This window comes from Dysidea avara, chromosome 3, assembly GCF_963678975.1.
Source record: "Dysidea avara chromosome 3, odDysAvar1.4, whole genome shotgun sequence".
Taxonomy (NCBI): Eukaryota; Metazoa; Porifera; class Demospongiae; order Dictyoceratida; family Dysideidae; genus Dysidea; species Dysidea avara.
The window spans coordinates 10,977,693-11,000,418 of record NC_089274.1 but is presented as its reverse complement, the minus strand read 5'-3'; the positions used below and the strand labels follow the sequence as shown (position 1 = coordinate 11,000,418).

The window sequence follows — 22,726 nt, the reverse complement described above, 5'->3', positions numbered from 1 at the left end:
TCCTGTTGGACAAACAAATAATGTATCAATAATGTAGTGCGAGTTGCAGTAAGAAATCCAACTGCCTAAAAATGTCATGTTACTAAAAATTAAAGGGGTATGAATGGGGTAATGGGTACGTCAACATTGCAACAATTGTGAGTTGGATAACAGCATTGCTAACTTCTTTGCATTTATAGAGTTGTTTAATACAATATTATGTACAAGTGATATTCTGTTGTACATGAATGCAAGCATAATATTGAAACTACAATCGTACTGTCTTCATCTTTTCTTTTTTCCCTTACCCATCTTCTTGTATACTCTACTCTTCGTAGTGATAGGTTTCTTTCCTTTTGATATTTGTGCTTGTTGTTTCTTATCACTGTCCACTGGTAGTGTTGTACTGGCTGGAGAACTTTCAGTTCTTCTCAGTCTAAGGTGGGCCTATAACAGTAATATAGAGGAAAACACTACCTAACTGTGGAGTACCTGTCGTTTTAGTCTTTCTTTCCTCAGGTTGATAGCACGAGCGTTCTCCATAGCAAATTCCACAATTGGTATCTACACAAAACAACCATTTGTCCAGACTAGTTACTACATTGGGTCAGGGACTCAGGGGAGGTAGAGCAGGCCAAAGAGGGCAATAAAAGTTTCAGAATTGAAGCATTACAGACATGAGTTATATTTGAGGGGTTTACGAGCATGCCTGCAGGGATATTTTATAAGCTCTGTGATAGCAAGAGTTCATAATAGAGAGGGACCCTTGGTGATAGTGTGTTATAAACTAAGCAGTATTAAAATGTGACTGTTCTATTACAGTAGTTGACTCTATCAGAGTATCTCTACAAGTTTTAACCAATAACCAGGAGGGGTCCTTACTTGTCCACCCTACACTACCTTATGTGGTCCAAACACTGAAGGATTATTACTGACAGCTCTGACAACAGCTAGGGCAGCTTCATGAGTTGTGAACTCCACAAAACCATATCCCATTGACCTGCCTATTCCTTGACTGTTGATGCGATCCTTTGAACGCATTATCTTTACCTGTAAGTAAGCAAGCAGAGTGAGAAATAATTAAAGAACACAACAAATTTAGATAGTAAAGTATTTCTGTGCCTCTTTAACTACAACACAAATGCTGTACCTGTTTTATCTGTACTGGTGTCCCTTTAGCATATTTCAATAGTGCGTCTTTTAACTGGTTCTCTGACACAGTGGCTGATAAATTTCTAACACTTATTCTTGTTTTGGATACAAAATAGTTAGGGTTGGCTAGTTTAGCCTTCTTTTCCACTGCAGCTCTTTGTCTCTTAACCAATTCTGGTTTAGACAGCTTCTTTGCGTTTACAGACTGCAAGTCCATGGTACCTTCCTTTGCCAGGTACAAGTTACGTTTATCAACTTTCTTACTATCATCAGTAGACTTGATCTTGCTTGCCTCTTCTCTTGACAGAGCCAGTATGACATTGAGTTGCCGGCCATCAAGAAACAAGCCCTATTTGAGTAAATAACTTTCCTAGCACAGTACAACTGTTCAATGTATATTGTGTATATAGTACACTAACTTTTCCATCAGTCGTGTTTGCTGCAGTGATACAAGACTCTGCTGCTTCACTATCCTTAAACTGAACAAATGCAGTTCCTTTAGGTAGTCCAGTTTGTGTGTTCATCACAATCTTACAATAACTGATATTACCAAACTCTGTGAACATATCAGTCAAATCATCTTCATCAGTATCAAATGATAAGTTACTATAGTGAGAGCACAATGTGTGTTAGTAGCAATAGAGCTGTACATGTGTGATGTACGTAGTGTAGTAAACAGTCTAGCTGGTGGCCATATGACTTTTGCAAGACAGTCAATGCAAGCAGTCAATGAAATGTCAGCTCTTACAAATTGCATTGGTAACTCCAATTGGAGTCACTTCCAAATTCAATCACAAAGGGCCCACAGTGCCTCTTCATCCACAACACAGATGGCAATGGTTTAACCCGTTTTTCCCCCTTGCTATGGATCTGTGTTTTGCAGTGTATTTATAATGTTATACTTACCATGTGCATTTTTTGGTGCACATGTTTGTTACTGTACAATAATATAACTATGTGTAAGTGTAATTATGGCAGTAGTGAATTACCGTATGAACACAGTTCTCCCTTCTGACACATCATTTGTTAACTTTCTCTTATGACTAGGAGTTCTTGGTTTACTCTTATCATGATCAGTCAACATGTCATTATCCTCATCTTCTTCATCATTGACATCATCATCATCATCACTACCAACATCTTCAGACATCACATCACTAGTGTTATCCTCTTGATCTGACAGCTGATCTTCTTGATCTGACTGCTGAATTTCTTGATCTGAATGTTGATCTCCTTGATCAGACTGTTGATCTTCTTGTTGATCACTTGATGCAGGATCTTCATCATTGTCTTCTTGATCATCTTGATCACCTTCCTCCTCTGGACTATCATCTTGTACACCGACTAGTTTAGCTTCTTCATACTGACTTTTGGGTACCACCCAGTCTACTGCTACTACTCGACCTGTGATAACAGAGTTATTACAGTATAAGAAGACTGCAAACCATATAATATAAGAAAAAATTAGGAATTTTAAATTAGAGTAGGGACGGTGTATAGTGCTGCAATAAAAAGTACTGGATCGGAGTAGTACGTAATGTTCTAATACTGTAAAACAATAAGAAGTGAATATGCATTTTGAGTGTGGCACAGTAGGAATATTCACTTCTTATTTGGATATTACGTACTACTCCGATCCAGCTTGTTTCAGTACTTTTTATTGCAGCACTATGCACTGTCCTTAAATTCCTAAATTTTTCTTATACTTGTTTGTGAACTTTTTTTGCAAGCTCATGACTACTAAATAACCTGCTTTTCACAAAACCAGTCACAATATTTTAAGAGTTAATCACAGCACTATTATACTAGATTATGCCTCATACAATAACAACTGATTAGTAGGCGTGGCTCTACATAAGCCTGCAGACAATAACGGATGTGGATTCGTGCATACCTCAGACTGATAAATGTGAGTGGGTACCATGTGCCTACAGACAGTAATTCACATAAGTGGGCATGGCTCACGAAAGAAGCAGGGCTACATTATGACATGTTAATACACGTCCATATCGTTACACTGATTAATTTAGCATGTGATCCAATCTGGGTCAGACCCAGATAATCTGTAAAGTGGGACCGATTCGGTTTTAACGTTGTTACTAAAATATATTTATTGACTTACATGTGGCTAGTTCACCGTGAGTTGCTCTCACTGATTGATATCAACTACCAACTTTAAAAACCACCAAGCCACGTGTGTTCAAATAGTTTGGCGCAACGCTAAACTAACCACGTATATTCCAATAGTTTGATGCAATATACATCTGTAGATGGAAGCCATACTGTAGTCTATTAACATTATCAGCAGTAGAACCTTGACTGATGGCCATGGTAAAGAGTAAGACAACTGTGCAAGCATTGTATGTTTATCAATATACCAAGGTTCTTCACTGAATTATAAATGTTTCTGTGAAAGAATTAGGGCTGTAACTGTAGCAAGTTTTTTTGCTACGCTTGACTGAAGATGTGAGGCAGGCAGGCAGGCTTTAGAAAATTCCAGTGAATAATTTTTTTTAAAAATTCTGTAGCAACTTGACAGAAACATTTCGGGTTGATCTGAAGACACTTTTGGGCTTGATTTTACCCAACCAATACTGTTGTGAGGAAAAATCGAGGCAGGGTTTTGGGTTATATTATATCACGGGCCACACCCACACCTTCGCTGTCCCTACTAAACAGTACTATCATACTGTATGATGCACTGATGTGTATTTTAATAGATTTGATGGTACAAGTGTAACTAGACTGATGACAACTGTGAACAAGTCAGGAGCACTGAATCATGGACAGTTATAATACACCCTGTATATGATGTACCATATAGCTGGAAATTTTCGAAAGATTTTTATTTTTGGATATTTCGAAGAGGCCCTTCTCTTCGAAAATAAATTCTCATGTCCGGTTGTTTTTCGAAAATAAATTCCCACAAGTGAAAGCAGCCATCCAACTTTCGGCGATTTGTTTGTGTATTCCTCGAGTTTTAGCTCAGTATTGCTGATGATAATGGGTAAACTGTATCATTACTGTACCAATAACCAGAAAACAGGTGATTCAGAATGGGAATTGACACCGTCTGCTCTAGAATCTATGGTAGGATAGCTAGCTATGATCGAGCGTGATCGTGCCAGTGAATTGACTCCACCCGAGACTCCCTCAGACTTCTCTCCAGTGCACAGGAATGGGGATTATTCCATCAGTAAGTCAGTTTTCGGCAAACATTCACTCATCTTCATAATTTGTGACACGAATTTCCGTTAATTTAAATCCATCCGGACTTCGAAATATGCACTCTTCGAAATTAAAATCTTTCAAAATTCAGATTTTACTTCTTGTGTGAAAATTTCTGTTTCGAAAATAACCTGCTATACGGTATAGTTTGCAGAAATTCTACTATAAGCATATATTGCCGTGTCTCCACTTTCCACTAACCATACACATGACAAGACCCTGGTTTTATTTGAGAATTAGCAATACTGCATCTGGTGCTAAATCTGTTAACTAAGGCACTATTATTGCTACGTACATATATTCACCACTTGTTAAGATCACTGCTTATAGCTATAACTCTAAGTACAATATCACTCTGATAACTACCGTATACATACAAATTTTCAAGCTAGGTAATTTTCGTGGATTAACAATTTTCAGGTATTTTCGAGGGCCACTCGTTTTTCACTTATATACCTCAATGAACTAATTCCTGATAATTGTCAGTTTTAGAGATGAAAATTTTTCTGACAGCCAAGTAACCACAAAATCCACAAAAATTACATTCCTCAAAACTTTGCACGTATAAGGTAACATACTTCATTAATGACTGTACCTTGAATTTCTTGACCATTCATTTGTTTGACTGCACGAGATGCATCAAACACTGATGAATACTGGACAAAACCACAACCAACTCTCTTACCATCTGTAGCAGAGCAATACAAGGTAAATAATGTACAGTAACTGTACATGTAACAATCAGTCAGGATAACAGCTACTATATTAGTACAGTGCAATAATAGTCTGTTCAGTGTACATACACTAAGTAATGTACACAGTGTGTATTGTTGTACAAATATTTCTGCTAACAAACCTGGTTTAGTTGGAATTTGCACTTCGACAACTTTTCCATACTTAGAGAATATTTCTGATAAAGTCTCTTCAGAGCACTAGCAACAAAAACAGGACGTACAAAATGAATGCTCTATTAGAGTGTTTTATGTATCAAGAAGAATATCTCAATGTCGGTGTTGTATATACATATTTTGCAAGCTATTAGATTGTTTCAAAAATTGGTAAAATAAATAAAATCCAACTAATGTGTATTTAAATTGTTATGTACGTTTCATTCAAGCAAAACAATGATGCCACACTTCACATTTTATTGTTTATCTTCTACAGGGTGTACTTTAAACCCAAACCAGAAACATATTGTAATAACAAATACACATCTCTATGTAATACAACCACGTTACGAATACCATATGTACACATGCGCACACACGCACACACACACACACTCACATGAACACACATGCGCGCACACACACACATGCGCGCACACACACATGCGCGCGCACACACACACACACACACACACCTTAAATTTCAAGTTTCGCACTATCAGTCTGGACCTTTGTAAGGTCTTCTTAGATATCTTTTTATTCTCTTGTATAAACAACACAGCTGATAGGGTACTACCTGCATAGTGTATGCATAACAATAACATTGTACATATCTGAAAGTCACAGATACATTCAAGCACAAATTTCTAGGGGTCTCACACTGGCTCCAACATCAATATAATTATATGCATGGGATTTGTAAATATCATATATACTTCAAAGTTAGAGTGTGTATTTCATGTACCATTGCATATTTAAGATTGCAAAGTCTAAGTAATTGAGAATATGAACATTTGGAATTACCCACAGACAATTGATCCCTATGTACCTTTAAAGATCTTCCCATTTAGAGCAGAGATGGCCTTAGTGGTGACCTGATGGTTAGAGTACTGTACTAGAGCAGTGTCATTATCTCGTCCCTCGACAGGATAAGTGATGTTGACCACTTCACCAACTTTCCTACACCTCTTGTAGATTTGCTTCTTAGTCACACCAGAAGGTAGACCAGTTAGGACTGCTGTGGATGCCTTCACTGATACAGTGGAACCACTCTTGGGTTTTGCTATAGCAGAATAGTCTCCATTGCACTATGACCTGAGCTTAGCATGTGCTATTTATTATTATTACTGCATAAATATAATGAATCAATGAAGCTTTTTATGGTTTGAAAAGATACGCAGATCAAAAAAAATTGCAATAGACTGACTGTAGTCTAAACTTCTAATAGAACAGTCATGAAGCAATGCTATACCAGCAGTAAAATAACTTTACCTTCGGTAGCAGTCACTGCTTTTTTGGCAGTTTTAGAGACATCATCATCATTTGATTGTGCGTTGTCAAGTTTTGGTTTCTTTGTAGTGACCTCATCTGTTGCTTCATCATCCTTCACTTCGGACTTTTTACGCTTACCCTTTTTTGGTTCTCTCTTAGCAGCAAAACTAACTTGAACCTTACGACCCTTAATGTTCTTAACACCTTCTATCGCCCTTGAGGCATCATCTCTGCAAGTTAATCACATCAAAAATATCCTCAATCACATACGTGCTAGACACAAACCTGGTACAGTAAATGACATAACCAAATCCACGACACTTGTCTTTTGTGCCTACACCATACACAATTAACAATGTCCATTACTATTACAATGTTGTTCTGACCTTTGTCCTTGACAGTGAAGCAAGTCTTAATGGGTCCATAGTCACTGAATGCTTCTTCTAATTGTGTATCAGTTGTGGAATAGTCCAGTCCTCTAACAAATAGTGTCTTCTCTGATGTGTCAACTTGGCTCATCTGATTTATGCACAAAATAAACAATAAGATATAGTGTACACACAGTGTAATGACATGAATGATATTGGTGTAAAGTTGTTTATGAATAAACCCTCATTGCTCATGCCAATATGCATCTCACATTAGCACAAATGCATATATAAAATTACATGATGCCAACATCAGTGACATTATTGATCAGGACCAAAATCCTTGCATTTTTTGTTGGAAAATCTGATTCAAGGTGTTCTTAAAATATCTGACTGATCTACAATTGTGTTGTAATAGATGTACTGTACAAGGAAGTAACACACAGGCACTCACTGTAGGTAGACCTGTGACTGCAGTCAAATTCAAGTATCAAGGTTGATAAATTTGTGCCAAGTCAATGGCAGACAAGTTGAAAACCACAATAAAAAAGTTTACAATATTTGTCTCTAAGTATACTGCAAAAGGCTCTAGCTAATTCATAAGTGATCGTGGTTTATATGGCATGTGCCTACACAACACCCCTTGCTATAGATCCATTGAAATGTAACACTAACATTCTAAGTACACAAAGCATCTAATTTGGGGCAAGAATCTCACCCCTCTCCCATGTGAGTTATTGTTTGTAGTACAGTACAGGAGTATACAACTAAATGGTAATAGGCTGTAAGCCTTGTTTATATCCAAGTCCTGTAGTTGCCAACTAGGGGTAGCGTAATTGTGAGCCACAAAATTGTGTACAGAGTCTCAATATTATTTAGATATTAAATAGCATTTCAATTAAAAATTATAAATAATTTTAATCTCCTTTTACCAAGATGTTTCACTCGCTTTCTTACTTCTTCTTGTGCTTGGGGACAAGAGGAGCCTTAACTTAATCACTTTGTACACTGCACAAATTAATTTACAAAACATTCAGCAGTGAACTAGTAATCTTAGTGAATTTAATCGATGCCTTGAAGTTCTCGTAATTGGGTACAAGAAACATATATATTTGTTTTTTGTAGTGATTCCAGATATTAGAATTGTAAATACAGATACTAACTGGATTTCTTAGATAGTGCATGAGAATCCCAGCTTGTTAGCTACCCCTCAGTTGTCAAACTTCTATTTGCTTTGAATGATCCGATAGTATTTGTTGAGACTACCATACTTTGATCAACCCTCAGATAAATTGTTCCAATGATTGAAAACTCATTGTGCAAAGAAATTTGACTAAACGTTTACAATTTAAGTAACTTCGTGTGATAGCCTCTAGTGTTAGCAGTGACAGCTGGTATAAAAATTCTGTAGGGTTAATGTTGTAGTATCCATTCAAATCTCAATAAGGTTGCCGTGTTTACAATGATAGAATAAGGTGCGCTGCCCAACAACTTTAATCTCTGATTGTAGGATAATTTTCCAAAGCCTTTATTATTTTTTGTACCTTCTCCAATGCATCAATGTCCTCAGCAAGATAGGGGATCCAGATAATATAAATGAACAGTATTCTAAATGCGGCCCTTACATATGCAACTGCCCATGCACCTAATCATATGACACAAAGAAACCTATTTGGCAAAGTGAATCCTCGGGAATGATAGAACATGATGTGCATATTTGATAACAGCAAAAAAACAAGAACATTTCGATTGTGGGATCAAGTTATCACACGAAGCTACCTTCCTTGCAGCGGGAAGAGGTGTACACGTTCAGTCTACAATAACGAGAGAAGTACTGTGGTGGAAAAGTCACTGTCAATGAAGGTATCGCGGATACAATAGCCGAATAGGGTACGGATATACATTTATCGAGATATTTACAGGAACACCTTCCCCACGTGATCCCTGCAAGTATCGCTAGTGTACTACTAACATACACACTGGTTCACAGCAACTAACCGTCAATCAAGATGAAACGGGACCTATTTCCTAGCCCACGTGTCACAGTTTCCAGTTGTAAGTATGCGGAAAATAACGAAATTATTATCGTACGGATACTTGCCATCTGTTTGGCCACTGTAAATTGTCTGTTTCCTTGAATGCGGGCGGGCGGTTCGTTTCCATTCTGAGATTAGCAGCTTTTCAAGCCATTATTTACCTGGGCACAACCATAGCAAGCTGCCTAATAACATTTTCAGCTTGTATCATTTTATGTTGCAGGAATAACTTGTGCAGGCTTGACAGCACCTTGACACGTAAGCTGACAACCTTACAAGATAGATTTTACTGAACTTATACAGAAAAACTGAAAAATAATGGAAGAATACAGAATAAAACTGGCAGGGAAGACCTGCTATCGCTGGCGGAAATCATAATAAATCAAACAATGTAGCTAATCACAAAGATCTTATGCTATATGCAGTTCATGCTAATACCATAATTACTTTGCCTGAGGAATTACGGCATAATAGTTAACACTGATGTATAGTTTCAGTCAGCAGTAGCAGTTCTTCCCTGGCCACATATGGTTCATATCATCTCCTTTATGGACTGTATATGGTACCATACAGCAGTTATATGTGCAAGGTCCATGCAGATTTTGGGAAATTTGTAATCTGAACTTGCAAAAAAAATCTGCACAAAAACTGAAATTCTTATCTGTTCAATAAACAGTGTTTTGCCAAAACCTTAACCCTTTATCTCAATGCCACAGTATCCAAAGATATCTATTTATATGTAGGATTACAGAGATACCATTAGTGGGTTAAATCATGCACTACACCACCAAATGTTACCTACATACCAACATTCCTAGAATACACTAATTTCAGAACCAAAGGATGAGTGTTATACAAAAAGGTATATGACATGATCATGCTTCTAACTTCATACTGCTACATGAGTCTGGTATTAAATTCTCCATTCTAAATTTACAGCATATTGTTTACATTAATAAAACCTGCAAGGATAAGTGGTCTTGTATGATGCTAATTACCCTCTAATGTGTCCTATCTGACCTATCATATGCACAAGCTATGGATTAGCTAATAGCCTTAAGCATGACCTATAACTTCACTTATTTAATTGCCTCTCCTTACCATTATATGGAGTCAGTAGAAACAGGAACATATCAAGTCTGAGAGAGCGTGTAACTTCGTAAACCAGACTCGATATGCTCCTGGTAGAAACCATATCACAATTTATATTAGGTAGCAAAATTAATGTGCATGGTAATGACCTGAATATAATGTGTTGGCTATTCAGGACTGACATGCATATAACTATATTTTAAACAGAGTTGGAGTAGTTACTTCAGAAAAGTAACTAGTTACTAGTTACACGCTACTTCTATCCCATGTAACTTAGTTACAGTTACAGTTAGTTTTCAAAAGGTAACTAAGTACTCTAGTTACTAGTTACTTTCGTAGTATAAATTATGACTTGTTTTTAGCTTTTGTAACATGAATTTTGCTCAGAAATGTATCATTAAGGGATGCAATATATATGTGCACTTAAAATAACAATTCTGTTGCTCTTTCAGGTCAGTTTCAATTAATGCTATGTCTGTTACTCAAGCTGAATCATACAAAAGAGTACACAGAATCTGTCTACTTAATGTGGCTGTAGCATATATGGCACAAAAATTGAAGTGCTCTTGCTTTTAAAGCATGATTAGTTATAGTTACAATGTAACTATTGTAACTAATTACTATTGTAACTTAGTTACTTTTCAGACAATTACTCCTAGTTACAAGTTACTAGTTACAAAGCAAGTAACTAGTTATATTACTAGTTACTTTAAAAGTAATCCGTTACGTAACTTAGTTACAAAAGTAACTAGTTACCCCAACTCCGTATTTAAATAGATGAAAAAGGAAATATATATATATATATATACAATGTGCGATAGTTAACTCACACCAATCATCAAGCCAAAAGGGGCAAATTAGTTAGAATCTTTCGTGTATAAATAGAGTGGCAACACCCGCCAAATCACAAAGATGAAGGGTCTAGATACCCTAGCATTGTAGTGTGTGTTACAGGTACGTAACATGCACCACTCAAGTCAAGCTGTTGGTAATTACTGATGTTTGGTTTGGAATTACCTTAGAATTATGTATTACATGGAAGGGGTTTGTTGTAAAGTGTGAATAAGTGATATGATTGGGCAGAGGCTGCTTGTAGTTGCCAGCAAGGTGTTCTTAACAAGAATAAAAGAAAAAGGGAGGTAGTTAATAATCTTGTAACTGTACTCATGAATCGTGATGCAGCTTAGCAAAGACAGAACCATGATTGTCTTAGGAGCCTTTTTGTAACTATTTGGAGTACTACTTACTTTGTATGGTCATCCGGAGTTCTATTCTTGTTGCCATTATTATGACACCATTGTATATTCCACTGTTACAACTTTGCAATACTACAGTGACCAGACACACTTGTTCTCTATGCAGCAATGTCAGACCAGTAACTCAGATAGAACATACCAAATTAATATCATATTGTGTTTCATGGACTCTATAGTGACCCATGCAGATGTAAAATAATTTTAGCTGCAACTGACTGCTCTATTGAAGCATCTCAATCTTTACAGGTACAGATGCTGAAATAAAATGAGGAAGATCCCCTTTGCTACTGCTGCTTGCACAATACTAAAAGTCTACAGCCATATTAGTATCTTTTAATCACACAATTTTGCATTCATTTTAGAGTTTGCTAAAACACTGACCCACCACATCTGTGAAACACAAGGTCGCATACATACTACCTATTTGAAAAGTTGTTGCTTGGACCCAACCAACCCAAAGATTTTAGTTAAAATTAAGATCATGTGACATGCAGAATTCAATTTCTAATTGTTGCATAATGATCATGATATTTGTGCTCTAATAGAACGGTCAGTTACTCTAATTTTATCTCATAAAACTAAAAGTTTGAGACTAATCCCCATAGGCATAAACCCCTTAGGAATAAAACAATATATTTTTCAATATCCATCTAGGTCAGCACCTCACCTTCCTGACGAAGGAAAACTAGTTAAATTTTTTATACCTTCAATAGCTACATGGCTTGTAATTTGGCAAATTATCATGCCTGTAGACAGTGCAGTATGAAATGTCTTTTTTTTCTTCTTTTCTTTTTATTATCCAACCTACCAACCAACCCATTTTTCTTGTAACAAATTTTGAGCAACAACTTTTCAAATAGGTATGACCTAATAAACAAAAAATTACTTGATAAAATCTCTGCCTGCATTATTGAGCATCTATTGACCTATATGCACTGGCTTTCCTTGATCTCGCATGCCCCTGGTGGGATATGATCTGCTGTATACTCTGTCTTCATAGATAAGGCTTCTCCAGATAAATTCTCTGTTTCCTGTCCTCCTCTTAGGCATATTTGCAATGTAGGCAAGCGGGTGGTATTTCCATTATTCCATCATGAGAGCCATTTATTTACCTGGGCACAACCATAGCAAAACTGCATAATAACATTTTGGCTGTTTCCTTCATGTTTTAGACTATGAAAACTGAAGTGTCCACAGGGCACTAAAATATCACCACTGGCGACAATGGTGTCTGTATTGGGACATTAACACATGAGCTGAATATCGATTTACAAAACCTGTACAGTATACGAGAAAAATCAGAAAATAAAAGAATACAGAATAATTTTTTAAACCCGGGCTAGATGGACTGCCCTTGCCTACCACCCCCAGCACTGGCTGTCAAGTAATAATAAAAGAATACAGAATAATGTAAGTTTTAGAGCTGGCAATAAACAGATGCGGGCAGTGGATGGGAAACAGAGAAAATTCATATGGAGTGGCCTAAGGCCGATCCAAATAAACTTTTTCCTGTTTCCCATCCACCATCCACACCTGTTTATCGCCATGGCATGGTATGCACACATATTTAAAACACCAACATAAAACTATATATATATATATACAATGTACAGCAAGCATTAAAGGCACCCATAAAATGAGAAAAGAACATCGTTTTAAATCAAAATGTAACCAAAATGCTTTGTTATGATGTAAAGGGAATTAGCCGTTTGCTATTGATATGAATGCAACTATACTCCAACCCCTGTGATAATTGCTATCAAGATGGTAGCTAGCTATTAGCAACAAATTAAGTAATAAATCAAGGAGCATGCAACCAATCTCCTTTGTCATGTAGAGAGTACTTTTGAGTCACTAGATGTTGATTAATGCATTTGAGCTCAAACGTAAGTATTGTTTGTCTTGTCAGATTATTTAGCTTATACTGAGAAAATCTTGAAGAAAATCTTGTTAGTATAGCAGTTATATATGCATGCCCGTCAGAAATGTCTGGGAGCTAGCTACATAGCTACTAGACCATTGCCGTAAACAATGTGATTTCAGCTATTTAAATTTAAAGTATTTGCTTTACAGAATTATGTAGAAAACAGCAATAAATGTGTGGGGGCATGTGATTGGCAATAGGCTACTGAGGGTCGAGTGATTTGCTGGAAGCATCAGTTAGACTTGTAAAATAATTGTATGATGATCTTGCTGGAATAGATTCTAAGCCATCTACAGCAAAAACTCAAAAGAAAGAAAAAAAAAGAAAAAAAAAAGGCTGCTCGACTTGGACCCAAGTAGTGATCTCTATTTAGAATAAGTTTGGGTGTGGCACGGAGCTTAGCCGTTGATTTTTCTGTCAAGTTTTAGGTATGTGTGTGTGTGTGTGTGTGTGTGTGTGTGTGTGTTTTCGCATTCAGTATAAATTATTATATATTGAGGTAGCTAAGGTTTTAAATGTGATGTTATAATATTGCACACTAAGAAGGTAGGGCGGCGTCACAATGCGTATCATCGTGCACGCGCGAAAAAAACCCGGCTTCGACGGCTTTTTCAGTACACGCATTGTGATACGACAATGATAACGTGTTAAATTGCCACAACGAAGAAACGTTAGATAGTTTTGAAGTGCGTCACGTGCGAGCCTTTTGTACAGTCGCGGTGGGTGGGGCCATGAATTTTACTGTACATTGTGTGGATCGGAACGAACCTGCTGTTTTCCTAGTGTGCCCTCCCAGCACTGCATGATAAGTGCTAGACAAATCTGCTGCTGCTGCATGCTTGCTATTGCATCGCTGCAGTCTGCTTGCTCACTGCTGTTTCCTGCTTGCTTGCTGCTAGTTTTGCATACCAGATGGTTGTGTGTGTGTGTGTGTGTGTGTGTGTGTGTGTGTGTGTGTGTGTGTGTGTGTGTGTGTGTGTGTGTGTGTGTGTGTGTGTGTGTGTGTGTGTGTGTGTGTGTGTGTGTGTGTGTGTGTGTGTGTGTGTGTGTGTGTGTGTGTGTGTGTGTGTCAATGATTAGTTATGACCTTAACTTTACGTAGTTTTATATTGTGTGTATTAGGTTAGGATATTGCGTTACTTTGTACTTTGAATTGTGTGACACGTGAAATCAATAGTAGTAACTGTGTTGTCTCGTGTATGTATCCGCAACTATCGACATGACATTCACTGTCTACAGTTGGAGAAACCGCGCTGGAAACACTCTAGATATTGCTGACCAATTTTGAAGGATCGAGCCATGTTGACACTTATACAAACCTGCCAGCTAACCTCTCATCTGACCACTACATGATAACCTTCACTATCGAGCACATAACTACAAAACATTCACATTCAAATTCATTTGCCACAAGACTAGACTATAATCATGCCAACTGGGAAAACACGAATCAATTTCTTTACGAATATGACTTTACTTTAGCTCTATCATCAAACAACACTGGGTTCTTCTGGTCACACATTAAAACAGCTATCAACAGTCATATAGACCTGTTCTTCCCAACGGTCCCCATTAAAGACACAAATCAGCCTAAGTGGTTCAATTCCACCATTCGCCACAAGATAAAATGTTTACGTACACTGAAAAGGAAACACAACAGGCACCCTACTAATAACACTATGCTCAAAGTAACTAACCTACAAGAAGAACTGCAATTAGTGATTGCTGAAGCTAAAGCAGAATATGAATCTAACCGACTTGCACCATACTAACAATAACAAAATATTTCAGTACATCTCCAGTATCAAAGGTCACGATCATCATCCCAATCAGATGTTCTACAATAACAAACAAGCATCAACTGATTCAGAAAAAGCCCAGCTATTCAATGATTACTTTTACTCTGTATATTCTCATCCAGTGACCAGCTTATAAACGATTTCGACACAACACCTAGTTCTGATACACTACATGACATTGTAATATCTCATACTGATGTATTTGATATCCTTACATCCCTCAACGCAAGCAAATCAAGTGGAATTGACGATATTAGTCCCAAAATATTCAAATACTGTGCTGCACCTTTGCTTCAAGTTATCTGTCACTTGTTCTCCACAAGTTTGCAGAATAACTCTATTCCACAAGAATGGCGTACTCATTGCATAATCCCTATTTATACATAAAGCTGGGGACAAGTCATCTGTATGCAATTATCGGCCCATTTCCTTACTGTGTATTCTCTCCAAAGTACTGGAAAGAATCGTTTATAACAAGATCATTAGACTCGTACAAGGTAAACTTACAGAACATCAATTTGGCTTTCTCCCAAATAGATCAACATTGCAACAACTGTTACTATTTACTGAAAAACTTCTCAAAGCCAAGTCGGAAGTGGATGTAGTATACATGGACTTCAGAAAGGCATTTGACTCAGTATCCCACAATGGCCTTCTCAATAAGCTTTACTCTATCGGAATAACAGGTAAACTATGGAAGTGGTTCCAAGAATACTTGTTACAAAGATTTCATGTGTTAGAATTGGGGACTCATTATCAACATTTTGTAATGTTCTCTTTGGAGTTCCCCAAGGCAGTGTATTAGGACCCCTTCTGTTTGTTATATTCATAAACGACCTTCCTCAACACATCCAATCTGCATTACCCTTTGTATTTGCTGACGACACTAAATGTTTACTGGCAATCAGATCCACAGAGGATATTGGTAAACTTCAAGGCGATGTCAACAATACAGCTATGTGGAGCCACTCTTCAGACTTATTATTTAATGAAGCCAAATTTGTACATGTTCGTTTTTGGGCTAAACCACCCTTTGATCTGGATACCACAACATACACAGTTAATGGAAAACCTATAAAGCAACTCTTACAACGCAAGGATCTTGGTATCATTTTCTCCAGCAATCTCAACTGGACAGACCATTATAAAACTATTACTACTAAAGCATATAAAATTCTATAGGCTTGATAAGACGTACATTTAGGGTCAATTGTATAGAAGCTAAAAAGCAACTCTACATTTCCTTGGTTAGATCACAAATAATGTACTGCTCACAAATATGGAGACCTCAGCTAATTAGAGATATAACCACCCTGGAACGTGTGCAGCGTAGAGCTACAAAATTCATACTGAATGACTACATCTCATCTTATAAATCAAGGCTACAACAACTAAATGTATTACTGTTAATGTACATCTATGAACTGAATGATTTAATGTGTTTCTAATCAAATCCTTGAACACACCAACAGACCACTTTGACATCAGAAATTATATCTCTTTCAACACCAACAGCACTAGATCTGGAAGCCACTAGAACTATGCCACCCTAGGACAGTATCTGCCACTCATCATCATTTCTATTTCAATCGAATTGTAAGACTTTGGAATCATCTACCTGTTATAAACTTATCCTTACCACCTTACATCATCAAACAAAAACTTACATACATCTATGAGATCATTTTACGGCTAACTTCAACTCTGATCAATCCTGTTATTTCATCTCTTATGTCCATGCCACCGATGCTCAAGACAACCAGCCTCTGCCAATTTTCTCTCCCTTTAATTACTGACACTGATCTGCAAACTAGTAATAAGTACATACTGTAGTTACTCTACATAGTTAAGTAAATTTAGTAATAAGTAATTGTAATGTAGTTAATTAATATATAGCTGTACATTTCTGGCTGTGGGCACAGGTTGCCCACAGACCTTTGATGCAGGCTCTCCTGCATCAAAAAGCTTTATAAATAAAATAAATAAATAAATAAAGAACCGAGCTATACTCATCTCAGTCCCCGATATTTTTGATGCTGTGACCAGTAGAAGAAGACAAAGCCAACCTCACCATATATAGCTGAGCCTAGTCGCACTCACCTCCCAAGTCCAAGATATTAACCTGTCACTAAAATGTCGTGGTACCGTGGCAAATCTAAGAGAACGGTACTTTGAAAGGCTAACATTTCGTATTCAGTGAACTGTTGTTGTTCCTTCATTACAGGTTCCCCAGTGGTTGGCATTAATTCGAAGCTAAGTTCATGGAAGCTCTCAAGTGTCATCGCTTATCACGTCGCGGATATAGAAGCCACCTCACTAAAAAAATAACTGCTACTAGAAACAAAATCGACAAGAATCCTGGTGAGCTCACAGAGTCAGATATCACCTCATTAGCAGACTGGCAGAAACAACTCGATCGGAAGAGGAAATTCTACTGATGTTGATACTAAAATAATCAATCTTATTGAAGAAGAAGGGGAACTGTAATCTGAGGTCCTTGAAACTGAAGAAATTCAAGAAACTATCTCCCAAGAAACTATCTCCTGGTAGAGTTTTATGGCAATATCGTTGTACCAATCCAAACCCCAGCACCGTTGTACCAATGGTCACTCTACCACAGGCCCCAACCTCTGATGAGAACACTGAAGAGTCCACCACCTCATCTGAAACAGTAGGTATACCTGCTGCAGATGACACTCCCCATACACAATTGATCCCACATGACACAGAAACGCAAATACTACCAGTCACAGTCACACACCCAGTAAGCCACGCAGCCCCACTCCCAGCAAGCCAAACTCCGAGCAGCAGTGGAGCTAATACCCGTCTACCTAAACTCAGTATACTGGTCTCTCAAGTGAACCATTACAATAGCAGTCTTTCTGGGACTGTTTTGAGGCAGCTGTGAATAATAACTCGTCTCTAAGTGATGTTCAAAAATTAACTTATTTGTGTGCACAACTGCAACATGATGCTGCAAGAGTAGTTGCTGGTTTCCTTCTGACAGGACTCAACTATGAACACTCTGTTACCTTATTGCGACAAAGGTATGGCCAACCACATAAACTTGTGAACGCTCATATGAATGTCTTTATTGAAGTAACTAGTCCAACAAACTCAGCATCTGCTCTGCAGCTCTTCTACAACTCCATTGAAAGTCATGCACGTAGCCTCTCCTCATTGGGTCAACGCTGTGAAACCTATAGTTCACTGTTAGTTCCTATCATGCTGAACAAGCTTCCAGTAGATGTCAGAAGAAACTTAGCAAAACAGCATGGCATTGGCGAGTGGACAATTTATCAATTACAAGGTACTTTGCTTACAGAAATTCAAATTTTAGAGATGGGATCACACCACTCATTGAAGAGTCAATCTAACTCGCATCAGTTTACAGCCTCCTTTCTTACAAACTCTTTCCATAAACTTCAACATGACACAAGTGAAACCAAGAAGAAATTAACATGTGTTTACTGCAAGGGCTCTCATACTCATGGTAACTGTGAAGTTGTCAAAGACCAACAGAAACGCTTAGACATTATAAAACGTGACAAATTGTGCTTTAATTGCTTGGGCCACATAGAGTAGTATTTCATTGTAACTCCAAATACCGATGTCGCAAATGTGGCCACAAGCACCACACAAGCATTGCAGTAAACCCAGAACTAGTACTGGAACTCAATTACAGCCATCTTCTCAACCAGCAACCTCTGAAGCACAGGCCACAGGGAACACTAAAAACCTGACAGTTTCATTTACCACCCTGACCCCACCTTCACCACACAATGTGCTCATTAAGGAAAGCGCTTGCCTGTTGAAAACTACTGTCACCACAGTTTGCTCTCCACACTCGAAACCTCAGACTCAGGCCAACATAACTACTCAATGAAGGTCACAGCATTCCTTCCTAACCAAAGAACTTGCAGATTTATTGTCACTGAAACCCTATAAGAAAGAAGACATTGCTCTTGCTTCATTTGACGCCAATCAACCACACCACAAGAACATGGCAGTTGCAACCGTGCATGTGATAACACAATCTGGAGACCATATACCAATATCTGTCCTCATTGTTCCTACCATTGCTGTGCCACTGAAGATCACCACCACCTCCAGAGTTAAGGAACTGCCGTATCTACAAGGATTACAACTAGCCTATCCCGTTAACACAGATAGAGACTTCCATATCTCTCTCCTGATAGGTGCCGATCACTACTGGGACATTGTGGGGGACCACATCATTAAAGGAGATGGTCCAACTGCCACTAGCTCCAAGATTGGCTACTTACTTTCAGGACCAGTTTCTCACACACACACTGTCTCAATGTAGTGACAAAAATCCTTCACTTATCCACCCAGCACAATGACGATCATGACCTCCAAAGATTTTGGGACCTTGAGACAACTGGAATAACAGTAGAGAACAATTCAGGCAAGCAATTGTTGCAAGAATATTCCAAGACGTGTATCACTCATCTCCCAGATGGTTCCTACTGCACCAGATTTCCCTGGAAGGAGAGCCATCCACCACTGCCAACCAACTCCGCCATATGCAAGAAAAGAATCTGCTCTTTGGCTTATTGGCTTTCACAAACACCAGGTCTCCTGTAGACATATAACAACATTATTTGTGATCAGCTGAATAGAGGTTTATTGAAAGAGTATACACACCTGAGAAACCTGGTCTGACCCATTTTATTCTCCACCACTGTGTTAAAAAGAACTCTATTACAACACCGATCAGAAGTGTATAGTTGTCATCAATCAAAGGGTCACCCCTCTCTGAATAACTGTCTGCTTACTGGACCTCACTTTCTGAATGATCTTTGCTCAATCATCATTCGTTTCCATACACACAACTACGTGATTTCTACTGACATTGAAATGACTTTACTTCATATACACCTCCATGAGAGTGACAAAGATTACACCTGCTTTTTCTGGCTCAGTGATTCTACAGATCCCAACAGTGATCTCATCATGTACTGATTCAAGGCAGTACTCTTTGGAGCTGTAAGTTTACCGTTGGTGTTGTATGCTGCACTGTACCATCACTTACAGCCCATCACCCCTGCAGAAATGACACAAGCTAGTTTGAAGTGGATCCACGCTGTACAAAAACAGTCATTTCCTGCTGAAATCAAAAACATTACTTCCAAATCCAGTCGACTACCTTTGGTTCATCAACTCCGTTTAATTTAAGATAAAGGTGGACTCATCCGTTGTGGCAGGAGGATCTACAATGCTCCAGTATCTGAGCTGGTGAAATTCCTTTTCCTACTGCCAAGCAAATACCCATTCACCAAACTCACAGTCAATGCAGTGCACAAGAAACATGTACATGCTGGAGTAAACTCGACGTTGACAGCCATCAGACAGAACTACTGGCTCCTTCCTCATACTATGTACGACCACCCAATTCACACCCCACTACTGCAATTCAGCACCCCATTTCATGAACCTTGGGCTTACGTAGCTGCTAAGTGCGGCTACCAACTAATAATGACTTGTCAACACTCTAGGCTTACGTAGCTGCTAAGTGCGGCTACCAACTAATAATGACTTGTCAACACTACAACACATACAACTATCGGCATTACACTAAACACTACATAACACAACTGTGTGATCTATGAGGGTGGGGGCCTGCACAGTGCAATTAATTTTGGAACCACTGTGCCCAAGTGGGACCAAGGGAAAAAACCAGACAGGTCTTTCAAAACGTTTTTTGTTTTTTTTTGGCCTGCCTGGAAAAAACCATGTGCATACCACCCTCAGAAAACAGAATTAGCATGAAAAATTGTGTGCATCGATAGTCCACAGCAAAGCCCTCATTTCTGCTCCAGTCAGCTGAACTCTAGTCAAGGAAAACACCAGGGCGAGTGGGCGGGATGTAGCCTACACTTGGAAACAGCAATGTAGAAGTGAGCACATGTTCACTCATTCCCATTTATATACCACACTACTGACCCCACGTGCTGGGCACGTGAGCTGAGTATTCCAGAAAGAGGTTATTTTCCGTCTAATTCTCTTCGTTCAACCGACAGAAAATACACCTCCTTCCTCATACTATGTATGACCACCCAATTCACGCCCCACTACCGCAATTCAGCACCCCATTTCATGAACCTTGGGCTTACGTAGCTGCTAAGTGCGGCTACCAACTAATAATGACTTGTCAACACTCTAGAGTCACAAAGAGCGGTCAGTATGATCACCTATGAGGGAAAAAAAACGATCACCTATGAAGAACATATGATGTTATTACAAATACAGTAGTTACAGGCCTAATTTCTTGGAAACTGATAACCGTTTTTCAAGTGAGTCCTTTACATATCCATCCTTGGCTTTTTCAGACCTCCACCGTCCGTGGCGCTGGAAGAGGCGGTCAGGAACCCCGGCCTCTGCGGCTGCTGTTGCCCCCCCTGCCCTGAGACTGTGGGGACTGATCTCTACTGCAACAAAGCCAAGCTTGTCCAGCTTTTCCCTCAAAAGTTCACTCAGCCTAGAGTGAGACAGCTGACCAGAATCTCGTATTCTGGGGATCTTTCCTGCAACTATTGGGCGGAAGAGGAATAAGCTGCTATCTGCTGGGATCTTAGCCTTAACCATGTACCAATCTAGCATCGCAATAGGACAGGAGGTTGAATTAGTTCTGGCTATAACTACTTGATCACCCTGGCGAAGTTGATCACCCTTACTCCTAGGGATCTTATGGTCAGCTTTGAACTGGATCTCACATGGCCGAATGTTTGATATCTCATCGTATCTAAGAAAACCAGCGAAGGCCAGCAAACAAGCAGCTGCAAGACGTATGTCAACTAGGGAATCTGTCTGTATCGCATCATCAGCAATTGCCTTCAGCATCTCAACCGTAAAAGGCTCCTTCTTTTTTACTGGTTTGGCATGAGCTCTCCTTAGCCCGTCGAGTACTATTTGCACGAAGGGACTTGCTGTTGGGGATGGCAGACCTGATAAGGAGTGTGCCCAGGCCAAGGCATTTACAGCTTCTTCTATAGCAGCCTTTGAACCTTTAGTCTCCCCCAAGTGCTCTAAGTAAAGGACAATGTGGCACACTTTAGCTGGGAACACCTATAACTTGTGGTGTGTTGCCCATGCCTTCCATCTCCTAAAGCCACCAAGGTATTTCTTGGTAGCAGAGGCAGCTTTTCCTCGTAGGACCATGTCATAGAGCCCTTCTGCAAGCTGCTTCAACCTCAGATCCTCCTGGGTCTTTAGTGTTTGCCAGCTTCCCAAGGCCAGGACATCTGGAGGGGGGACACATAGACTATTCAGGTTTTCATCACAAATTATTGCCACATGTGCTTGATATCATGTGCAGTTTCCAGTGCTCAAACCAGTAGTGGCAAAAACATAATACGATACTCAGACTGGTAACGCATACTCCAGTACTCAGATTGGTACACATAGTCCAGCACTCAGACTGGTAACAGATACTCCAGTGCTCAGACTGGTAACACATACCGCAGTCTTTAGACTGGTAACACATACTCCAGTGCTCAGACTGGCAACACATACCTCAGACTGGCAGCACATACTCCAGTGCTCAGACTGGTAACACATACTCCAGCACTCAGACTGGTAACACATACTCCATCACTCAGGCTGGTAACACATACTCCAGTGCTCAGACTGGTAACACAAACTCCAGTGCTCAGACTGGTAACACATACTCCAGCACTCAGACTGGTAACACATACTCCAGTGCTCAGACT

General features: G+C 38.9%; 1 protein-coding gene and 1 long non-coding RNA gene across 2 annotated transcripts in view; one reads left to right on the top strand and one right to left on the bottom strand.

The window, feature by feature from the left end:
* Positions 1–142: 142 nt before the first annotated feature.
* LOC136249331 (RNA-binding protein 28-like) lies at positions 143–8,966 on the bottom strand. The gene is made up of 14 exons (XM_066041288.1): positions 8,885–8,966; positions 6,905–7,037; positions 6,804–6,852; positions 6,519–6,748; positions 6,076–6,309; positions 5,723–5,823; positions 5,216–5,291; positions 4,955–5,047; positions 2,121–2,535; positions 1,551–1,737; positions 1,130–1,480; positions 880–1,029; positions 472–543; positions 143–426 (listed from the first exon to the last, which is right to left on the bottom strand). Exons 2-14 carry the CDS (start codon positions 7,035–7,037, stop codon positions 265–267), a joined length of 2,253 nt encoding a protein of 750 aa, XP_065897360.1. The 5' UTR covers positions 8,885–8,966; the 3' UTR covers positions 143–264.
* Positions 8,967–13,557: 4,591 nt separating this feature from the next.
* The window catches only part of LOC136249328 (uncharacterized), a 25,732-nt gene continuing 16,563 nt past the window's right edge, over positions 13,558–22,726 (top strand). The window contains exon 1 of the long non-coding RNA XR_010698160.1: positions 13,558–13,622. This is a non-coding gene — a long non-coding RNA (uncharacterized lncRNA). The remainder of the gene's footprint in view (positions 13,623–22,726) is intronic.

Excerpts from the sequence above, each read along its gene's own strand:
- LOC136249331 (XM_066041288.1), bottom strand. The coding sequence starts at position 7,037 with ATGAGCCAAGTTGACACATCAGAGAAGACACTATTTGTTAGAGGACTG. Across the intron at positions 6,749-6,803 it reads TATGTCATTTACTGTACCAG|AGATGATGCCTCAAGGGCGA; the intron begins GTTTGTGTCTAG and ends ATTAACTTGCAG. Across the intron at positions 6,310-6,518 it reads AGCAGTGACTGCTACCGAAG|CAAAACCCAAGAGTGGTTCC; the intron begins GTAAAGTTATTT and ends ATTCTGCTATAG.